At 31.0% G+C, this 17760-nt stretch overlaps 1 protein-coding gene across 1 annotated transcript in view; it reads left to right on the forward strand.

Moving 5' to 3' along the window:
* LOC124366676 (piggyBac transposable element-derived protein 4-like) overlaps window positions 1-16851 on the forward strand; it is a 28345-nt gene extending 11494 nt beyond the window's left edge. The window contains exon 4 of the mRNA XM_046823277.1: window positions 16768-16851. Within this exon, the coding sequence (XP_046679233.1) occupies window positions 16768-16851 (84 nt within the window). The remainder of the gene's footprint in view (window positions 1-16767) is intronic.
* Window positions 16852-17760: the final 909 nt, after the last annotated feature.

Below are 17760 nucleotides of genomic sequence, written 5' to 3' on the forward strand. Positions count from 1 at the left end.
GTTATCTTGCAGCAGGTTATACCGGTTTACTTTGCTATCAACGCTGGCTCATGGGAGTAGGTATTGGAGACAATGGAGGAGTTCGAGCACATTTTTGGCTCTTTTGGTTATATTACTGATGTCTCTTTTGTTTATTTCATAAATTTGGTTCAGTAATCTATAAATGGAGATGTTTTTAAATAGACTAATGTTGAATTCTAAAGGAATAAGATAACTGTCAACAAATCAAATAAATATTTATTCGCTTATGTGAAGCGGTATTTGTGAACTTGACCTAAAATTTGAAGAAATGTCTTACTAACTTTTAAAGGAGTAACGTATAATTTATTAATGTGTTATATACAAGAGGTTCTCGAGTTAATAATTGTAAGGGTTCAGAGTTCTGTTCATAAAACATAGGTTTCTTGCAATACTATTACTTTAATTTACCTTTTGAAACCTTCAAAAATCAATGACACACTTTAACCATTCTGATTTGAAAAATTCTTCATATTTGTGTTTACTGTTTTCCTAATAACCCACCTTTTCGTATCCAATCACACAAGCTGAAACTGTTAATTGCTACTAAATCTACAAAAGGCTTCTCTGCTGGAACTGTACTTGCCTCACTATACATTTATATTCGATGAACACGACAAGGTAACGGTGAAGCTTCTCGATGGCGTAACAGTGACTAGGTTAACAGTGATAAATGTAACAGTGGTTAGTATAAAATTGATCAGTGTAACAGTGAGAAATGTATTATGGATGGTTTTTCGTTTTAGTTATTTTAGGAACTACATCAATTGTACATTGCAGGTAATCCTTAATAACTAAAAATAGAACACAATCGGTTTTTACACTAACAACATATGTTTGAGACGTTGATAAATGATTATAATAATAACGCGTTGTAGTAAACGATTAAGGCTATCCTTAAAAACGCACATAGTTTAGCAATGTTTCAAATTTATAAATAATGTTTATTGAGCAAATTAACAACGAAGAAAGAGATTATGACTTTGTAAAGCTGGTGACCTGCTGAGAGGAAATTACATCTTCCTTAATAGCAGGAGTAAACAGAAACACGACATTCACTGACATAAAGGAAATGGTTATTCCTTGGAGGTCTTCGAGATCACGTCATACTGAGGTTTAATTATGCTCTTAATGGGTTTTGGAACAACTTTAGTCTATGACACGCTTTTGTATAAATGATTTTAGGAAATGAATATATAAATGTTTATTCCCTGCATTATCCTTATTTATTTTAAGAAAGATTAATGAACAAACAGTGCTTGCTCTGCCGGAACTTTAACTGAAGAAGTCAGAACAAAAGGAATTAAATTATACTCGTATGACTGATATTGAGTGTGTGTGTGCGCGCGCGTGCGTGCGTGCGTGTGTAACGAAATCATTTTTCCTTAAAAATAAAGTGTAAGACATATTTTTTCAAAAACTAGTAAAACAAAATTTAATTCACTTCCAATGATTTTATAGGTTACTCATAAAAAACTTATATTTTGTAGCCTACTTTTTCTTTTGAATATAAAACACTTGAAATATGTCAAAAAACTTAAAAATTTGTGGACATGCATGAATTATAGATTTTAAATGAGACACATATTATAACGCTCCAATGAAAATAAGGGCGTAAAATTGAACCAGTTTTTAGCATTGTTATCATCAGTAAAAATGCTAGGGTATTTCACTACAGCCAGTTATTGAATCCACCGCTTATTTGTGGTTTTTACATGCTAATAATCCAATTTACTATTTATTTTGTCGCTAGCATGTATTGTGAAAAAGTAATTAAAATTTAAGTAAGGGGATTTTGATCAAATTTTCCCACCAACAATAAACGTTAATTGCTAAGGAAGTAGGAATGTGTTAGGAATGCACAACTCTGATTTTACAGTTGGACAGTTGCCAACCCTGCAGTAATGGTTAAGGCAGTTGTATAGTTGTGGCAATGGTGGTAACACTTCTACATAAGTTTAGCGAATACTTCAGTACTTTCCACAAATTATTATTCTCTTAAGTTGAACAACATTATATATACCAATGAATAACCAAATATTACGAAAGTTTTTAATTTTTAATGTGAATAATGGTTTTATGTACAGAATAGCTCGTCACAGTTTGTTTCTTTGATACAAAACGTTACCAGATTGACAAAAGAATAATCTACTAGTTTTAATCTTATTTCGGTTTCTAGTTAAGACACGAACGATAGCATAATTTATTAATTAATAGTTTTAAGTCTGCAGGTTTCACTTAAATGTAATAGGCCACAGTTTAACTTCTTTAACTATGTCAATTATAATTATAATAATATACTACCATACAAAATGTTCCTAATGAAATAAATTATAAGGGACTGAGAACTGAGTTGATGGTTTCTGAAAGAGATGTATTTTTAAATCAGGAGATTTTTACAAGGCAGTTTGATTGTTGTACTTATCTCTAAACGATTGAGTGCAATATAATAGTAAAAAAATACGATTTCGAAAAATATCAAAAGGCTATAACAAAAAGTTTATGGATAAATTAAATAATTCTAAAAAAATTATTTAATATTAAAAATTTGAGACTTTATTTAATAACTACGATACAGATTTAAATGAAATCATAGCCCCAAAATTTAGAATATTAAATAAAATTGTTTCCAAGAGCACGTTTGTAATGTTATTATAGTATGTAACGGTGAAGGATTAAAAATTACCTGACATATAAAAAATTGTAGGATGAAAATAACTTAGATAAGATAAAGTCTGTGCAGAGCAGAGTCCGGATATTATCGCAAACCTGTCCAACGAATACTGCTGCACAGCAACCAGTTCTCACAGCCCGCGGCCTGATACACTGCAGTACCGCCCTTAACTATCACGCTGCTCATTCTAAATTCTTATCCACAAAAAAGCTTAAAATATAAAATTTTGAATAGAAATGGCAATAATGTTATTCAACCATTTAATAAAGTTTATTATTTCAGAATTATCCAAAATGTTACACCTTTTCGTTTTGATAGTTTAGGCTTTCTGTCTAGAAATTTTCCTGCAAATTTTAAAATATCCCTTCTAGATATGTCAGAAGAAAGGTATAATTCAGATATTCCCATCCATCATATTTAAATATCAAACTGAAGATGCATTATTAGTTTAGATATTTAATTACTGATGCGGAAATAACTCCAATGTTAGCGTTTTCAATAAAATCGTAACACTTTTAAAAACTTGAATGTTGAAATTACTTAATGTTGAAACCGTACAAGATAAAAATCATTATAAGCATATACATTTTTGAAAATGTGTGGACAGTTTTAGTTACAACGAATTCGATATAATGATACTTGTATGCCTATAACAGTACTATTGAAGTAAGAGTTACCATATTAAAATCTTTAGAGAACATGAAAAAGTGAAAGAATAAAATGATGTTTACTACTACCATATATTCTTAATAACTATTTGATTTTGGGTAATGTTTGGCATTGGATGAGTTAAAATTTTTCCTTGAATACGAAAGTCCACAATCATATACAGATATTTTTATTGTTTTAGACTGAATAATGAACTCATCCTAACTGTGTGCAGATATTCCCTTTATATAAAATATAGTCTGGATTCTTTAAAAATTAAAACAATTATCGTGTACACATCTTGCGCTATTCTACACATCATACATACATATATACAGTATATAAAGTAAATACATATGTATAAATTTGCGGATTATGGTAGTTTTGGATTCAGGGCGCTATGAACGTAGAAAAAAAAAAAAACACTCAGATATTCCACCATGAAGGTAGTTGCAATAGGCTGAGCGTAAGTTAAAATATGCTTATATTGATTGTACGGGTCATGATAATAATAAGGAAATAGCAGAATTAATAAATGTGTAAAGAACCCGATTAGCACATGAGAATCCAACACTTGACCATTTTTATTCATAGTCTAACAAGACAAATAATAGAGTGAGAGTAAATGCAGAAATTGGCAAGATTTTATTTTAGCGCCCTCATGAATTGTAGTACCCTCCCTAGCTCAGCCGTAAAATTTATTATTAGAACACTGCTATAAGACGTAGAAATGGAATAAAATGTAAATGTAACATGTTGCAAAATCTTATCTGTAGGTTTAGGTTTGCATGAAATTAATTTTTACATAGACAAGGATGAGATCTATGATAGTGTATATCCAACCATAGAATCGGCTGATATTCGTTGAAGCCTATCGCTTAATAATCTTACCTAATTTCTCTTTTATTTGCAGGAGGATATTAAAATTTATTTTCTGTTTTATAACCTGTCTGTATCTGCTCATCCTACATACCCAGAATTAAATGAGACGTAGGTTTAAACATGTTACTTCAGCTAAGCTTGTTATAAGACACGAGATGTGGCGTACTCCTACTTTGTAATAATAATAATAAATTATCTGGAAATTTCTGAGATTTTTTACACTATTTAATATACTAGATTGCAGGGTTCCTATTAAAAAATCAAACTCTCAGAAGTAGAACTAGTAGCATTAAACGGTTTCAAAAGTTTTCTACCTAACATAACTCAGCAAATACATATCTTGAATTCAATCAGTAATGAAAAGCCCATAACACAAGGTGTTCCACAGGGGTCTGTACTAAGTCTAGTCTTATTATTTGTAAATGATTTATTACTTGAGCCAAACAAAGGAAGAGCTAAATCGGTTTGCTGATGACTTTGCTCTTTAATTTACAAATGTGAACTGGTTCAACATACAGGAAGATATTAAGAAAGGTACTCGGGTGTTCAAGGCATGGTCTTGCAATAATAACATGGCAGTAAATCCCAATAAAACTAAGTTAGTTAATTTTTAAAATAATTTCTTTTGATAAAGCATTAAAATTTTACATACATGTAAGTTGCGGCAATGTATTAGAAAGTTTTACTTTTTAATAATCTTTCTGCCTGAAACTTTGATGCTGATATCTACTATGTGTTGTACACTCAGTATTTATTTACGGTATAAAATTTTGGGGTAGTGCTAGTAGCATAGCTTTATATCCACTTGAAATAGTACGAAAACATTTTATTACAATTATGACTTTCAAATGCAAAGGTGAATCACATTCTCCTCTTTTTGTACACTTAAAAAATACTAACATTAACGTTCCTGTTTTATAATTTACTGTTAATGTTAATCTGTTTTAACTTAAATATTTTATGTTGGAAGTAGCAATGACCATACTATCTAGTTTACCTAGATGTTTAGGTGTATGTGCTGCGTTAGAAGGAATATTTATAAGGCCTGAGGCAAAAAAAATTTAGGAAACTCATTCGTTTTCCTAGGTCAAAAATATCTTATATGTTGTCTAAGTAAATTAAAGTCATTCGGTAAAAGAATTTGTTTTTTTTTTTTTTGTAATAATTTTTGTGTAGTATATATTTTTTCCCACAGGTGTTGCACTAAAACGCCTAGCGTCAGTCGACTACTGTATATAATCAGTTCCTTTCAACTGTTTTAGCCATCGCCACTTGTATAGACAGCTAGTCTTCTTACCTAACTTATGTATTAGAAACTTGGCATATAATAAAGCATTCTCTTTCGTATTCACGAAATTCTATAAAGTGGTTTTTATTAATAGAACTTCAGTTAGTCACGTTTGGAGAGTGGAGGTGGCCTTTGTTACGTCATCAACAACACAGTTGTACATTACAGTGTTTACTACGTCATAACCTCTCCTCGCTGGTGTACATTCGCACACTTTTATCATCGAAAAACACGCAAACAACTCATTGGCGAAAGGTGCACACCTCAACAGTTCACGCTAGAGAATAATCTAAGCTGATGTCTAAATTATTCAACTTACTTCAGGTCCATGTTGAAATTTAAATACGCATTAGAATATTGTTCTGTTTTTTCCTTGATCATTCTCTTGAATAATAGACAGCAGAAAATTCGCAGCAATATTTTTTCTGTTATTAGCTACATAAATATATTAGCACACTGTTGTGTGCCACTGTATTTTAAGAATAAAAATGGATATATTTAAAAATGTATAAAATCTAAGATTTGTTTTCATTGACAACATAGGTTTTTAAGAAACTTGTATTTGATGCAATTATATTTGCCTGAGCTGTCAAATCCACTTTTTAGAAGACCATCACTTGAGGGGCTGGCAAATTTCAATTCTGTCTGTATGTTTGTCAACACGATATCTTGAAAACGAACTGACCTATTGACTTGAAACACGCACGAAGAATAATTTCCATATATGCAATACTAAGTTTGACAATGGTACATATGATTTAGCTGGGTTAGCGAAAATATTTATATTGATTTCATCCATGGGTGACCATGACATCAAAAAGAAATTAGCAGATCAAATTTGTAAGCAAAATTAGTAAAACATATGAAATTGTACACGTAAAAATTTTAACTAATGATATTACCAAAATTCCGAACAGAACGAAACCTCATAGGTTACAAAAAAGCGAGAATCTATTGTTCTAAACCCTATATCTTCCTGGTGCTATTGTACTAATAACAGATGTATAGTCTATCATAAATAAAACACAGCATTCAGTGCCTGGAAAACAGTAACTATAAAAAGCTTTATGTAAGTTTGTATACATTCACATTTTAGAGCCATTATTTTCCATGGCATTTATCGTATTGTCCTGAATTATAACAACGTATTTAGGGGATGTATTTTAATAGTAATTTAAAACCACTATTGGTTTACGAAATGTAATTAGATCATCTACATAATATATGAGCTAGCATTCAAATGCATTCATTTTTACTGTCATAAATGTTTAATTCTCTCACAGCCAGACAGAAAATGTTTCATGGTAGACACAATGGACCACATATTTCCGTGGTCAGATTTAAAAGAGATTCAAGCAATGTCATGGATATTTTATATTCTGATTAAATAACAATAATGATGTTTCATATTGCTTAGCGAAATTCAATATTGTCTTTTACTTATATCAGAATATATAAAAAATTAGTTTCATAAACTTCTTTATATGGTATATATTTTATGACATTTTTGAAAATTGAACTTACGTCAGATACAAGTTCCAATAATAGTGACTATCCATTTCTGCAAAGGACCTAAAATTGATGCAGTGGAGGGCATCACATGCAATTTTTTAACCAAAGTTACCGTATTTTTTTAAAAGAACACAGGTATGGTATCATACCTTGATATCACGTTGAAAAATAGAATCAACCATTGTACATTTGAAGCTTGCTACTTATTTTAGGTACATTTGCCAATAATAACGTTGTATCGCTAATACTATTAACAGAAACAGGGCTTAAATGTTTCATTATATCTTCTATACAATCTTCCAGTTACACTTTAGTCAATCATAACTCATATATTTTAATTTGTCATTAAATTAAATTTTTATTTAACCAAAAGTTAGAAAGAAAGATTGTTATTCAAGGTTTTAAAGTCAGTTACTTATGTCCTGGTACTATAATGATACTAATGGACCATGGAATGGATATTCAAGAGCTAATCTGGGTCCTTCGACAGCTTCTGAAGTGAGTATTACTGTGGTGTCATAGCTTACAGTGTGTGTTTATGGGATTTAGTGGAAATGACGTGTGAAAATAAATCCTATGAATTTTGTAATGTTTAAACTCTACTATTGGTGGTTGAACTAACTACGGGTTGAAGTATCTGTTACTATTTTTAGTTAATTCTTTCATATTTCAACTAACAAACTTACAGTCTTTAGGATATAAATAAAGACTCCAAAAATGGGGTTAATATTGTGTCTCAGTTTGTTATTGAATAATAAATACTTATAAATCTGAAGCACTTTTTTGAAGAGAGTTTTCATGTACATGCGATAACTGCAGTAATTACTTATGTACTCTTGCTATAAAAGTTTTTGTATTGTAATCACTGGTCAAGACGAAGTTTTCTAAATTTGTATTTACACTTTTCCCAATAAGCGACAACAATTATTATCTTATTACCTTTTATATACAGGGTCAGCATTTTAACGTAGACATGTATATGTGATAAATTATATAATTACTTATCGATTAAGGCTATAGAAGTTTTTGAAAATCACTTATACTTTTATACCTTTTTCCCAATAAGCCAAAACAATTGCCATCTTATAATATTTTATATACAGGGTTTAACATATTAACGTAAAAATGTATATGTGATAACTTCTGTAATTACTTTTCGATTCAAAGTTATGCACATGGCAACGTACTTGCATATGCCTTCAATAAGTTGGTTAGCTAGTTTCAGCCAATTAAATGTTTTAAGACCCAGCCGTTCGTGTAATTATTTCAACTCAGTTATTACATCTCACATGCCGGTAATAAACTCTTTTTGAAACTTTTATCAATATCAAATAAATTTCAGCATTACACATTTTGGTATTCTTAAGGTTTGAAAATAGTGGCTATTCAAAGATTTAAAATGGAAAAGTTTTAACTTCGCTATCACACATACAGAGCAAAAAAAGGAAAAGGAGTTTTTAAACATAATTTTAATTTACAAAAAATGTGTTTTTAAATTCTTTCATACTTTGTAAGGTGTGCAGCCGTACTGCATATTCATAAGTAGACGGCCACTGTGCCAAAATACGAAATAATAAGAAAACAATTCTTTAACTAATCTCATATTTCATAGTTGTATTCAGTACGTCAGGAGAAAACAGAATTTTTCCGGACATTTGTCATCGTGCAGTGAAACAAGAAATCAGTAACACTACGTTTCGAGATCTGCAATCTGATTTCTTCTTCAGGTAAAAAACTAACCTAATACATAATTACAAACTGGGTTAAAATAAAAAAAATCATACCAAAGCGTTGTGGCACGCCTAAGCCAGAAATCACAACCACCATGTTGTTTGTCAACTTCACTAACTCTAAAAACATGCACTTGATAAAAAAGTTTACACAACACTAATCATTTAAAACTGAACTACAGAATATTGATTCATGACTTAGGCGAGTCATAACGCTTTGGTATGATTTGTTTATTTTAACCTAGTTTGTAATTATGCATTAGGTTAGTTTTTTACCTGAAGAAGAGATCAGATTGCAGATCTCGAAACGTAGTGATACTGATTTCTTGTTGCACTGAACGATGGCAAATGTCCGGAAAATCCTTTTTCCTTCAAAATACTTCCATCGTCAAAAATAATCTATAAACAAAGAGCGTCAGGAGAGTTACGCAATCAACAAAACGCATTACCACGATCGTATTTTTAAGTAGTAACATATCCATCATCTTTTAATTTACAATATAAACTATTACATGAGTTTGTCTGAAATGGTGTAATTGACATTAATACAATATTTTTTATATTATGTAGGATATACCTCATGTAGGGTCTTAATATCTTACAATAACTAAATTTGCTCTTTTATAACTACATAAAGGCACAGATGTGGAGCGTCTACATTTTTGAAATCATATATTAACATGCAAAACCATTAGTCATTATACTAGTAAGATTTTACTATACAGCTTTTACCTGAAACCAATTTGATTTTAAAGATGGCTGCCTTATATAAATTAAACATTTATGCTACTGTTTCTGGAATCGATACATCGTTTCAAAAGTGTTTCACAATAAAATATAAACAAAATATAAGAAACAATTATACGAGTAATTATAATTTTATTTATTGTATTGTAAAGAGGGATTTTCAAAAAAACTGTTTTGGAAAAGCATACCTAAGCATACGAGAATAGATATTCGAGCGTCTACATTTTTGAAAATTCTTATTGGTAGATCCTTATAGATCTCTAACTAAAATAAAGATAGATGATGATAAATAAAAATAAAACTTATTATTTTTATTCAAATAAAAACATATTTTTGTTAAAACAGCTTTAATTAATCGCTACCTTCTCTTCCAAACTCAAGACAAGTTGTATTAGATAAGTTGCCTGACTTGACCGCACACTCCCTGAATATAAATTAGGAACGTCTTCTGCCTGTCACTAAACTTCGGTAGGCTACGGTGATCTAATTTTATAATTATTCAATTCAATTATTTTATGAAGTCTCACGTATTTATTTCCGCTCTGTAATAAATGAACGTATTTCAGTTCCCCTCGTATAACAATGTGATAGGAAAAACTAATGAATTCCTATTATAATACCCATTCTTTACTACTATAGTATAAGTAAAGAATTAAACAAAATACAATAGTGTTTATGGTTTGCTTCATGCAACTTATGTTTACACACGTATTTATTTTGCCTGAATTATTTAAACGTATGGAATTACTGTTTTATGTTTATTCCTCTCGTATTATAGTGATTTATGCTTAAGAATTAAGGCTATCCCACCAAATTAAGATTTTCCAATAATTAAACATTTTGATTTAGGTTTAATTATTGCCTTCCAGCACGACTTTTAACCCAACTGCCCAGGAAACACGGATGTAATAGTTATTATGTTTTATTTAAAATATTTTTGAAAAAATTTCTTGTCATTAAGGAACTTGACGGAAGTTTAAGTCCTACAGAAAGATATTTAATTTAATTTGGTTGTCTGAGTATCTTTCAAATTGCTGCGTCTTGTCAATAGAAAGTAATGTGTACATGGAAACACATATTGCATTAGATATTGACTGGGTTGTTTTCATTCAACAGGGTCATGAATTAATAGTGGGAAAACGTGATAAGATTTTTCAGTGCCATGATTCTGACCGCAACAGGTAGACTGTTTTTCTAAATCAGCCTGATACCTGTCAAACTTAATTTTAAGAATGGGAAGTAGTAGCAATTAGTAATGCCAACTTAAGCATAATAATAGACTACAGGGTAATATACTACAGGATTGTATTTGAACTTGCATCTTTATTTATTTATTTTTTACTAAACATAACATATACATATAATCCGGGATCGTGACAAAAACCTACTTCAATGTAGGGATTTTTTATATAGGAAAAATTAACCTTATATTCTACCCTTCCTTCTTCTCATAACCAACGCAAAACATTTAAATGACAATTGAATTACTAGCTTTAAAATACAAATATATTACATCCTAATATCTCAAATACCAATTATCTTATTAGATTTGTGTTTTAACCAAAGAGTTAAACATTTAATCCTCTTTAATTTGATATGTTACATAGATAACTTTTCTATTTGCCTTTTTTTAAGTTTGGGGTAGGAGAAAAGTAGCGCCGAATGGGGGGTTGGCTTTAAATATTAAACATTTTTCCTCGTAGAAGTATAATTTTATAACAATTGATATATCAAGTGTAAAAGCATTCTGTACATGTGCAAGTTCCTACACAATTTTAAGTGTATCAAGCTTAAAAAAATGAAAAACATATTTGCAAATAACTGGAAAAACATAATATTTGATATAACGAAGTGCCGTAAATACGTTGTAGATAATCAGTAAATGTCATATTACTATTACATAAAACAAGTAACGGTTAACTAAATTCCAATATATAAATTACTGTTGAAGAAATATTAACCATTAAGGGTTATTTCACTTCAATATATATTATAGTTAGTTTTCACTGTTAAAGCAAATTTTACCTAAAAAAATTTATACATGAACTATTACTTCTTTTTTCTTTTATATTAATATATTTTCTCTAATATGTCTCTCTGTTTCTTTACAAATTCATTTATACCTTAGACATACTCCAACTTTCATTATAACATATCATATGACTTACTCGTACGCAAAGGACAAAAGAAAATAACTAGTTGACGTTGTTAATTTATTTGAAATATTTCCTTAAACACGTTTCGTGACAAGTGCCAGAGTCGAAGTAAACTAAACTGTTCTCTCACATCGTTATCACTACTATATGCAGTCTACTGTATCACATCATTATCTCTCCTCTAATTAACCATTAATCCAAGTATCTTACTGATGTAACATGTGTCAGAGTCTACGTAAACTAAACTGTTATCTCACATCGTTATCACTACTATATGCTGTCTACTGTATCACATCATTATCTCTTCTCTAATTAACCATTAATCCAAGTATCTTACTGATGTAACATGTGTTAGAGTCTACGTAAACTTAACAGTTCTCTTACATCGTTATCAATACTCTATTGCCTACTCTATCACATCGTTATCTTTCCTCTAATTAACCATTAATACAAGTATAGTAGTAATGTCTCAGCCCTGAAGTGACAATTGCCTGTGTCGACGTAAACTAAACCGCTCTCTCTCACATCGTTATCACTACTCTGTTGTCTACTGTATCACATCGTTATCTCTCATCTAATTAACCATTAATACAAGTATAGTAGTAATGTCTCAGCCCTGAAGTGACAATTGCCTGTGTCGACGTAAACTAAACCGCTCTCTCACATCGTTATCACTACTCTGTTGTCTACTGTATCATATCGTTATCTCTCATCTAGTTAACCATTAATCCAAGTATCTTGATCATGTCTTAGCCCTGATGTGACAATTGCCTGTGTCGATGTAAACTAAACTGCGTTGTCAAATTATTGTCACTATTTTCACATACTTTTCACCGTATCACATTGTTATCTCTTTTTTAGACCACCGAGAATCAGCATATCTTTCTGATACCTTAGCCCTGAAGCGACAAATGTCATGGAAGACGTAAACTAATCTGCTTTTTCACATCGTTATTAATATTCTTTTTACTACGGTATTACATCGTTATCTCTCCCTTAGTAAAAAGAAAAATATTATTGAAGTCTTAGCGCTGTAGTGACAAACATGTCGCATCGTTATCACTCTACTTCCCACCCTATCAATTCTTTATCCCTTCCATAACTATTCAAGAACCTAGTTGAAATCACTCAACTTAATAAAATACGATTGCGATAATGTAGGTATAACAAATTGGTTTGTAATGTCATTATATCTTGCCTAATTAAAAAAAAATTATATTAGTCATACAACTTACGATTACTTTATATTGTTATAATTTTATTAATTAAAATTTAATTGAATTACATTATACTAAACGTTTTCGAATGACTGTTGCATTTTCTAAAAACATATTATTTTTTGATTATTTTTTATAACCACGCCATTTAAACGAAGGTTTAACCGGTACTAGTAATAAATCAGCCAAAGTAACTTGTTCTGATGGACCCTACACCATGTGTGATGAGGTTAATTGAAAGGCCTAAACATTAGTTTTACACCACTCGTAGTTCGTTAAGCACTTTTTCCTTTTTCAAATCATCCTATATTTGGGGGATATTTATGAATTAGCCAAGTTTACAACGACTAGTATAGAATGTTTAACACAAAATGATCATAAACACAAACTATTTCGTAAAGAAACCTCTTTTTTCTATTTATATTAGTACTTTAATTATTGTAAATAATAAACTCATAATTTCTAAACTATTGGCAAATAAATGTTAATTACATGTAAATTATAATTTTATTACAAGATTTGAATTTGAAGCATTGATATACTCCTTTTTAATACTTATATTCGCATTTTAACACCTAGCTAAAAGATATTATATATAAAACATACCATAGCGTTTTCAAGTATATATTGTATTAATTTTATATTACGTATTACATGTACAACACAGAAATTCTGGATTAATCGTAAAGATGTTTTTTTAATTATAAACGATAATTAAACAATGTTTCCCTCACAAATTCTTTTGTAAAAGTGCAAATAAATATTCATAAAACTGGCTTCAGGTTTTGAAACTAAAGGCAAGAATTTTTTATTACAAAAAATATTTTAAACTAAGAGAGAAATACTCTTAAAAGGACTAAAAAAATATAATTTAATATAGGTTTAGAAAAATGTTTTACTTCGTTGCTTGTGTTTTTTACATTTTGTGTTATTGGATGATGTATCCTTTTTTTTATATTTTTATTTCTTTTTCTTCTTTTTTATGTAAGACACTTGATATCTGACGAAGAGGATGATTTTCAATCCTCGAAACTTGTGTTACACATTTTTTCAAATTTAACGATGGAAAATATCCAAAATCTTATTATCCTTTTAGTATCTAATAGGTATAAAAATTCAATTAACCCCTATTATTTCCATCAACATTTTCTAAGATATCCACAATTTATATATATATAATCAAATCATAATCCATATGTAAAACTAAACAGTTTAATAAATTAATCTAGAGTTTAAAATATTACATTTATGCTCTTTTGTATAAAATTATTTATAATTTGTTATATCATGTCGAGTATTATGAGGTCAAAACATACGCTAATGAATGTTAATCATTATACCACATATTGGTGCTTTACGGAAGTTGGTCGCCCACTATATTGCATCATTGCCGTATTTCATGATTGGTTTACTCATTAATAAATTCCTTTCCTAATTAGCTTTTAAATAAGATCACATCTTTGCTACAAATATCCTTATACTGTATACTATAAATTCACTACTGGTGTATAGGTGATACATATATATGTATAGGTGTGTTAGATCGGTTCCCTAAACAATACTTTGTACCATTCACGTGAGTACAAGAATTACATTAAATGGACACAGAAAGCTCCTGTCCGTGACTTTAAAGAACAATGCTTAGCAATTCTTATATGTCAGGTATTTTTAAATATGTGATTGATGTACCTTATTGGTTCTCTCAGTGTTTAACGGGTTAGTGGGATAAGAGAAATCAAATTAAATATTTCGCAATTTATTATTATTCTTTAAATTTTTAAATCACGCTTTTTTTAAGAATTATCATAATCCACCTTGTAAGCGCAATAATAATCTTTCTTTGTTTTCAATAACATTGTCATAATGACGCATGATTTTAATAAAATACTGTTGGTCATAAACATAATATTAACCCAATATATGATATAACTTTAAGTAACTTTAACTAAAAATAAAAATAATACAAATTAATAATAATAAATATCGTAAAAATGTTCATTTTAAAATTCCCGTAAGAAAGCTGAGCACTATTATCCACAGCTCACTCTACAATAACTGCAGGCACGCAATGGCAGTCCTTACCCTTCATTAGTGGAACACAATGGTAGGCGGCAAAATTGCTGACATTCCACGAGTTCCCACCTTTCAGATCTCTGGCGCGTTCATTGAGGGGACCGATTAAATGTAAAACTCCTTTCTCGGAACAATTTTTGAAATTTCCAATAATATAATGTGTAATAATGTATGTCTACTGTAATATGTATTAATGGTAGTAACAATTTTAGATAATTACCAAACTATAAACTCATTCTGAAAACTACGGTCCATGTAATTGTATTCCAAGACTGTGCCATAATTGTCTTTTTCTTTGCGTATTAGCTTTAACGTTAATGAAGCTTATTGCTCGAGAGACTGACAAGATTTAGTTTCTTTCTGTCATCACGATTTCTCGAGAAAGAACTAAAGTATAGACTTGAAATTTTGCATCAAGCTTCGTTTGTATATAGGCAACACTGAGTTTGATGATGATAGACGATGATACATGTTACTCCATCGAATTTAGCTGAGCGTTAGCGAAAATATGTGGCCTATACTGATTTTGTAGGTGACTGTGATGACAACGAGAAAAGCAGAATAAATAAATTTGTAAACAAACTTACTCCAAACTTGTAACGTTTAAAGTGTAGCATAGTATACCACCTTTAGTGGAATAAAATGAATTGTAGACGTGAAATTGTGCCCACAATCTCAGCGAAGCCTGTTATGCGACACATTGTGTGTTTTAATCCTACCTTGTTTTATTAATGAAATTTTTTTTGTTTAGCGATTTGTTATTAGTTTGATTGCACTTTATATAATTTCTGTATTGTTTTAAACGACAACACTCAGAAGGTTTTAATGATGCAAGCAATTTAATACTCAGAATCCATATGTTCTTTATACCATTTGACGTACGCTATTATAAACGAATTTTTAACATAATGTTACTACAAGTTTAGTTGGGTTATAGATGGGGGTTACGTTGGGCCAATCAAATCTACCCGACTCCGTACAATCTATCCATATTTATAATTATGTAGAATGCAAGGAACCTAAGATATTAAATGTTTTTCATTCTGTATTAAAGTCACAATTTTCATTATTCTCATATTTTCGTCATGAACATAATTTACGTGTTGTTGGTATAAAGAAATATATATTTTAATGGGGAAAAAGGTAAATAATATATTTACTTGTTGCAGAAAGGACGTGTATTTAATTTAAAATTGTTTGATTTTTTATAAAGACTTGACCTCATCCAAGTCTTTTGATAGAGGATAATCGTAAATTCACATGCAGGAAAAACAAATACAATGGTGGCTAAATTTAAGTATATTTTATATACTATATTTTTTAGAACATTATCCTAGGAATATGCAAACATCAATCAATAAAATCAATCAAATCAATCAAAATGCCTTTTTATTGGAGCGTTTCTCAGTTACATTTCTGTTTTACAGAATTACTCAAGTTACTACACAAACATTCTAAACGACTAAACTTAACAGAGCTAATCATATAATGGAATATTTTAAATTTGAAACACATAACTTATTATGCTAGTTCCTATGTACAAAATCTTTCTTTAACCCTTTTCTTAAATTTAACAATATTTACAAGACCTTTTAGGCCATCAGGAAGGTCGTTGTACACCTTTGGTCCGAAATAAGAGATAAACTCTTCCTTCCGAGCTCTAAAGTTACTCTTGGAAGATTAAGATTTCCTCCATGTCGAGAGGCCCTTTGTGACACTTGATCCCGATACAGTAGTCTTTCCCTGAGTTACTGAGGTTCCTCAATGGTAAGGATCTTGTGGACCATACATGAGGACAGTACTCTACAAACTGTGTCCATAGGCATTATGTTTCGCAGCTTCTCGTTGGGGTGATACGTGTTCGAATTTGCGGAGTGAGAACACGAAGCGCACAGCCGAGTTTTGAACTCGTTGAATTCTGGCAATATCACCCTTTGAAATGCTGTTCCCATACGCCGGATAGCAGTAGTAGAATACAGAGAGCACCAAGGACAACACGATTCTGCAATTTAGCAGACTCGGGAAGCAATAATCTAAATCTGTAGAGACCCCTTAGTCGCCCTAAGGCGCGTTGAGTAGCATGCGTGACATGGTCGGAGAATGAGAGTTCGCTGTCAAGTACGACACCGAGTGTTTTCACCTGGTCGCAGGACTTTGCAAACTCGCACCCCCGAGCACAACCACCCACACCTCTCTCCCTCAGTGTCTCTACAGATCACGTGGTGCTATATGCAAAAAACACTACACTTGTCTACGTTCAGCTTCAAACCATTTGCAGTCGACCAAGAGAATATTTCCTCCAGGTCAGCATTGATTCGAAACAGAGCGTCCTCAGCGGAGGAAGCGTCATAAGACAAGTGCAGCTGGCAGTCATCCGCATACAGGTGCACTTTGCAGTTTTGCACACAACTGGGAAAATCAGAGGTGTACAAAATTGAACAACACTGGGCCAAGGCAACTGCCCTGAGGCACTCCTCGCTGCTTATAAAGTGGAGATGATGTCTCACTCCCCAGCCTTGTCACCTGGCTTCTTTCATTCATGTAAGATTGAATCCATTCAATTACATTTTCACCAAAACTGTAGGACTTCATCTTAGCTATCAGCAGTTCGTGGTTGATCGCATCAAAGGCTTGTGAAAAATCAAGCAAGACTAATGAGCTGCATTTTCCTGCATCTTTAGTGTCTATCAAATCGCTAAATAGGTTTACCAAAGCCGAGCAAGTACTATGATTTTTCCTGAAGCCAGATTGAGTTTTTGGTAGTATCTTGTTTATTTCAATGAACTCCACAACCTGTTGAGTTACAATCTTCTCC

The sequence above is a fragment of the Homalodisca vitripennis genome, chromosome 7, assembly GCF_021130785.1.
Source record: "Homalodisca vitripennis isolate AUS2020 chromosome 7, UT_GWSS_2.1, whole genome shotgun sequence".
NCBI classification, from domain to species: domain Eukaryota; kingdom Metazoa; phylum Arthropoda; class Insecta; order Hemiptera; family Cicadellidae; genus Homalodisca; species Homalodisca vitripennis.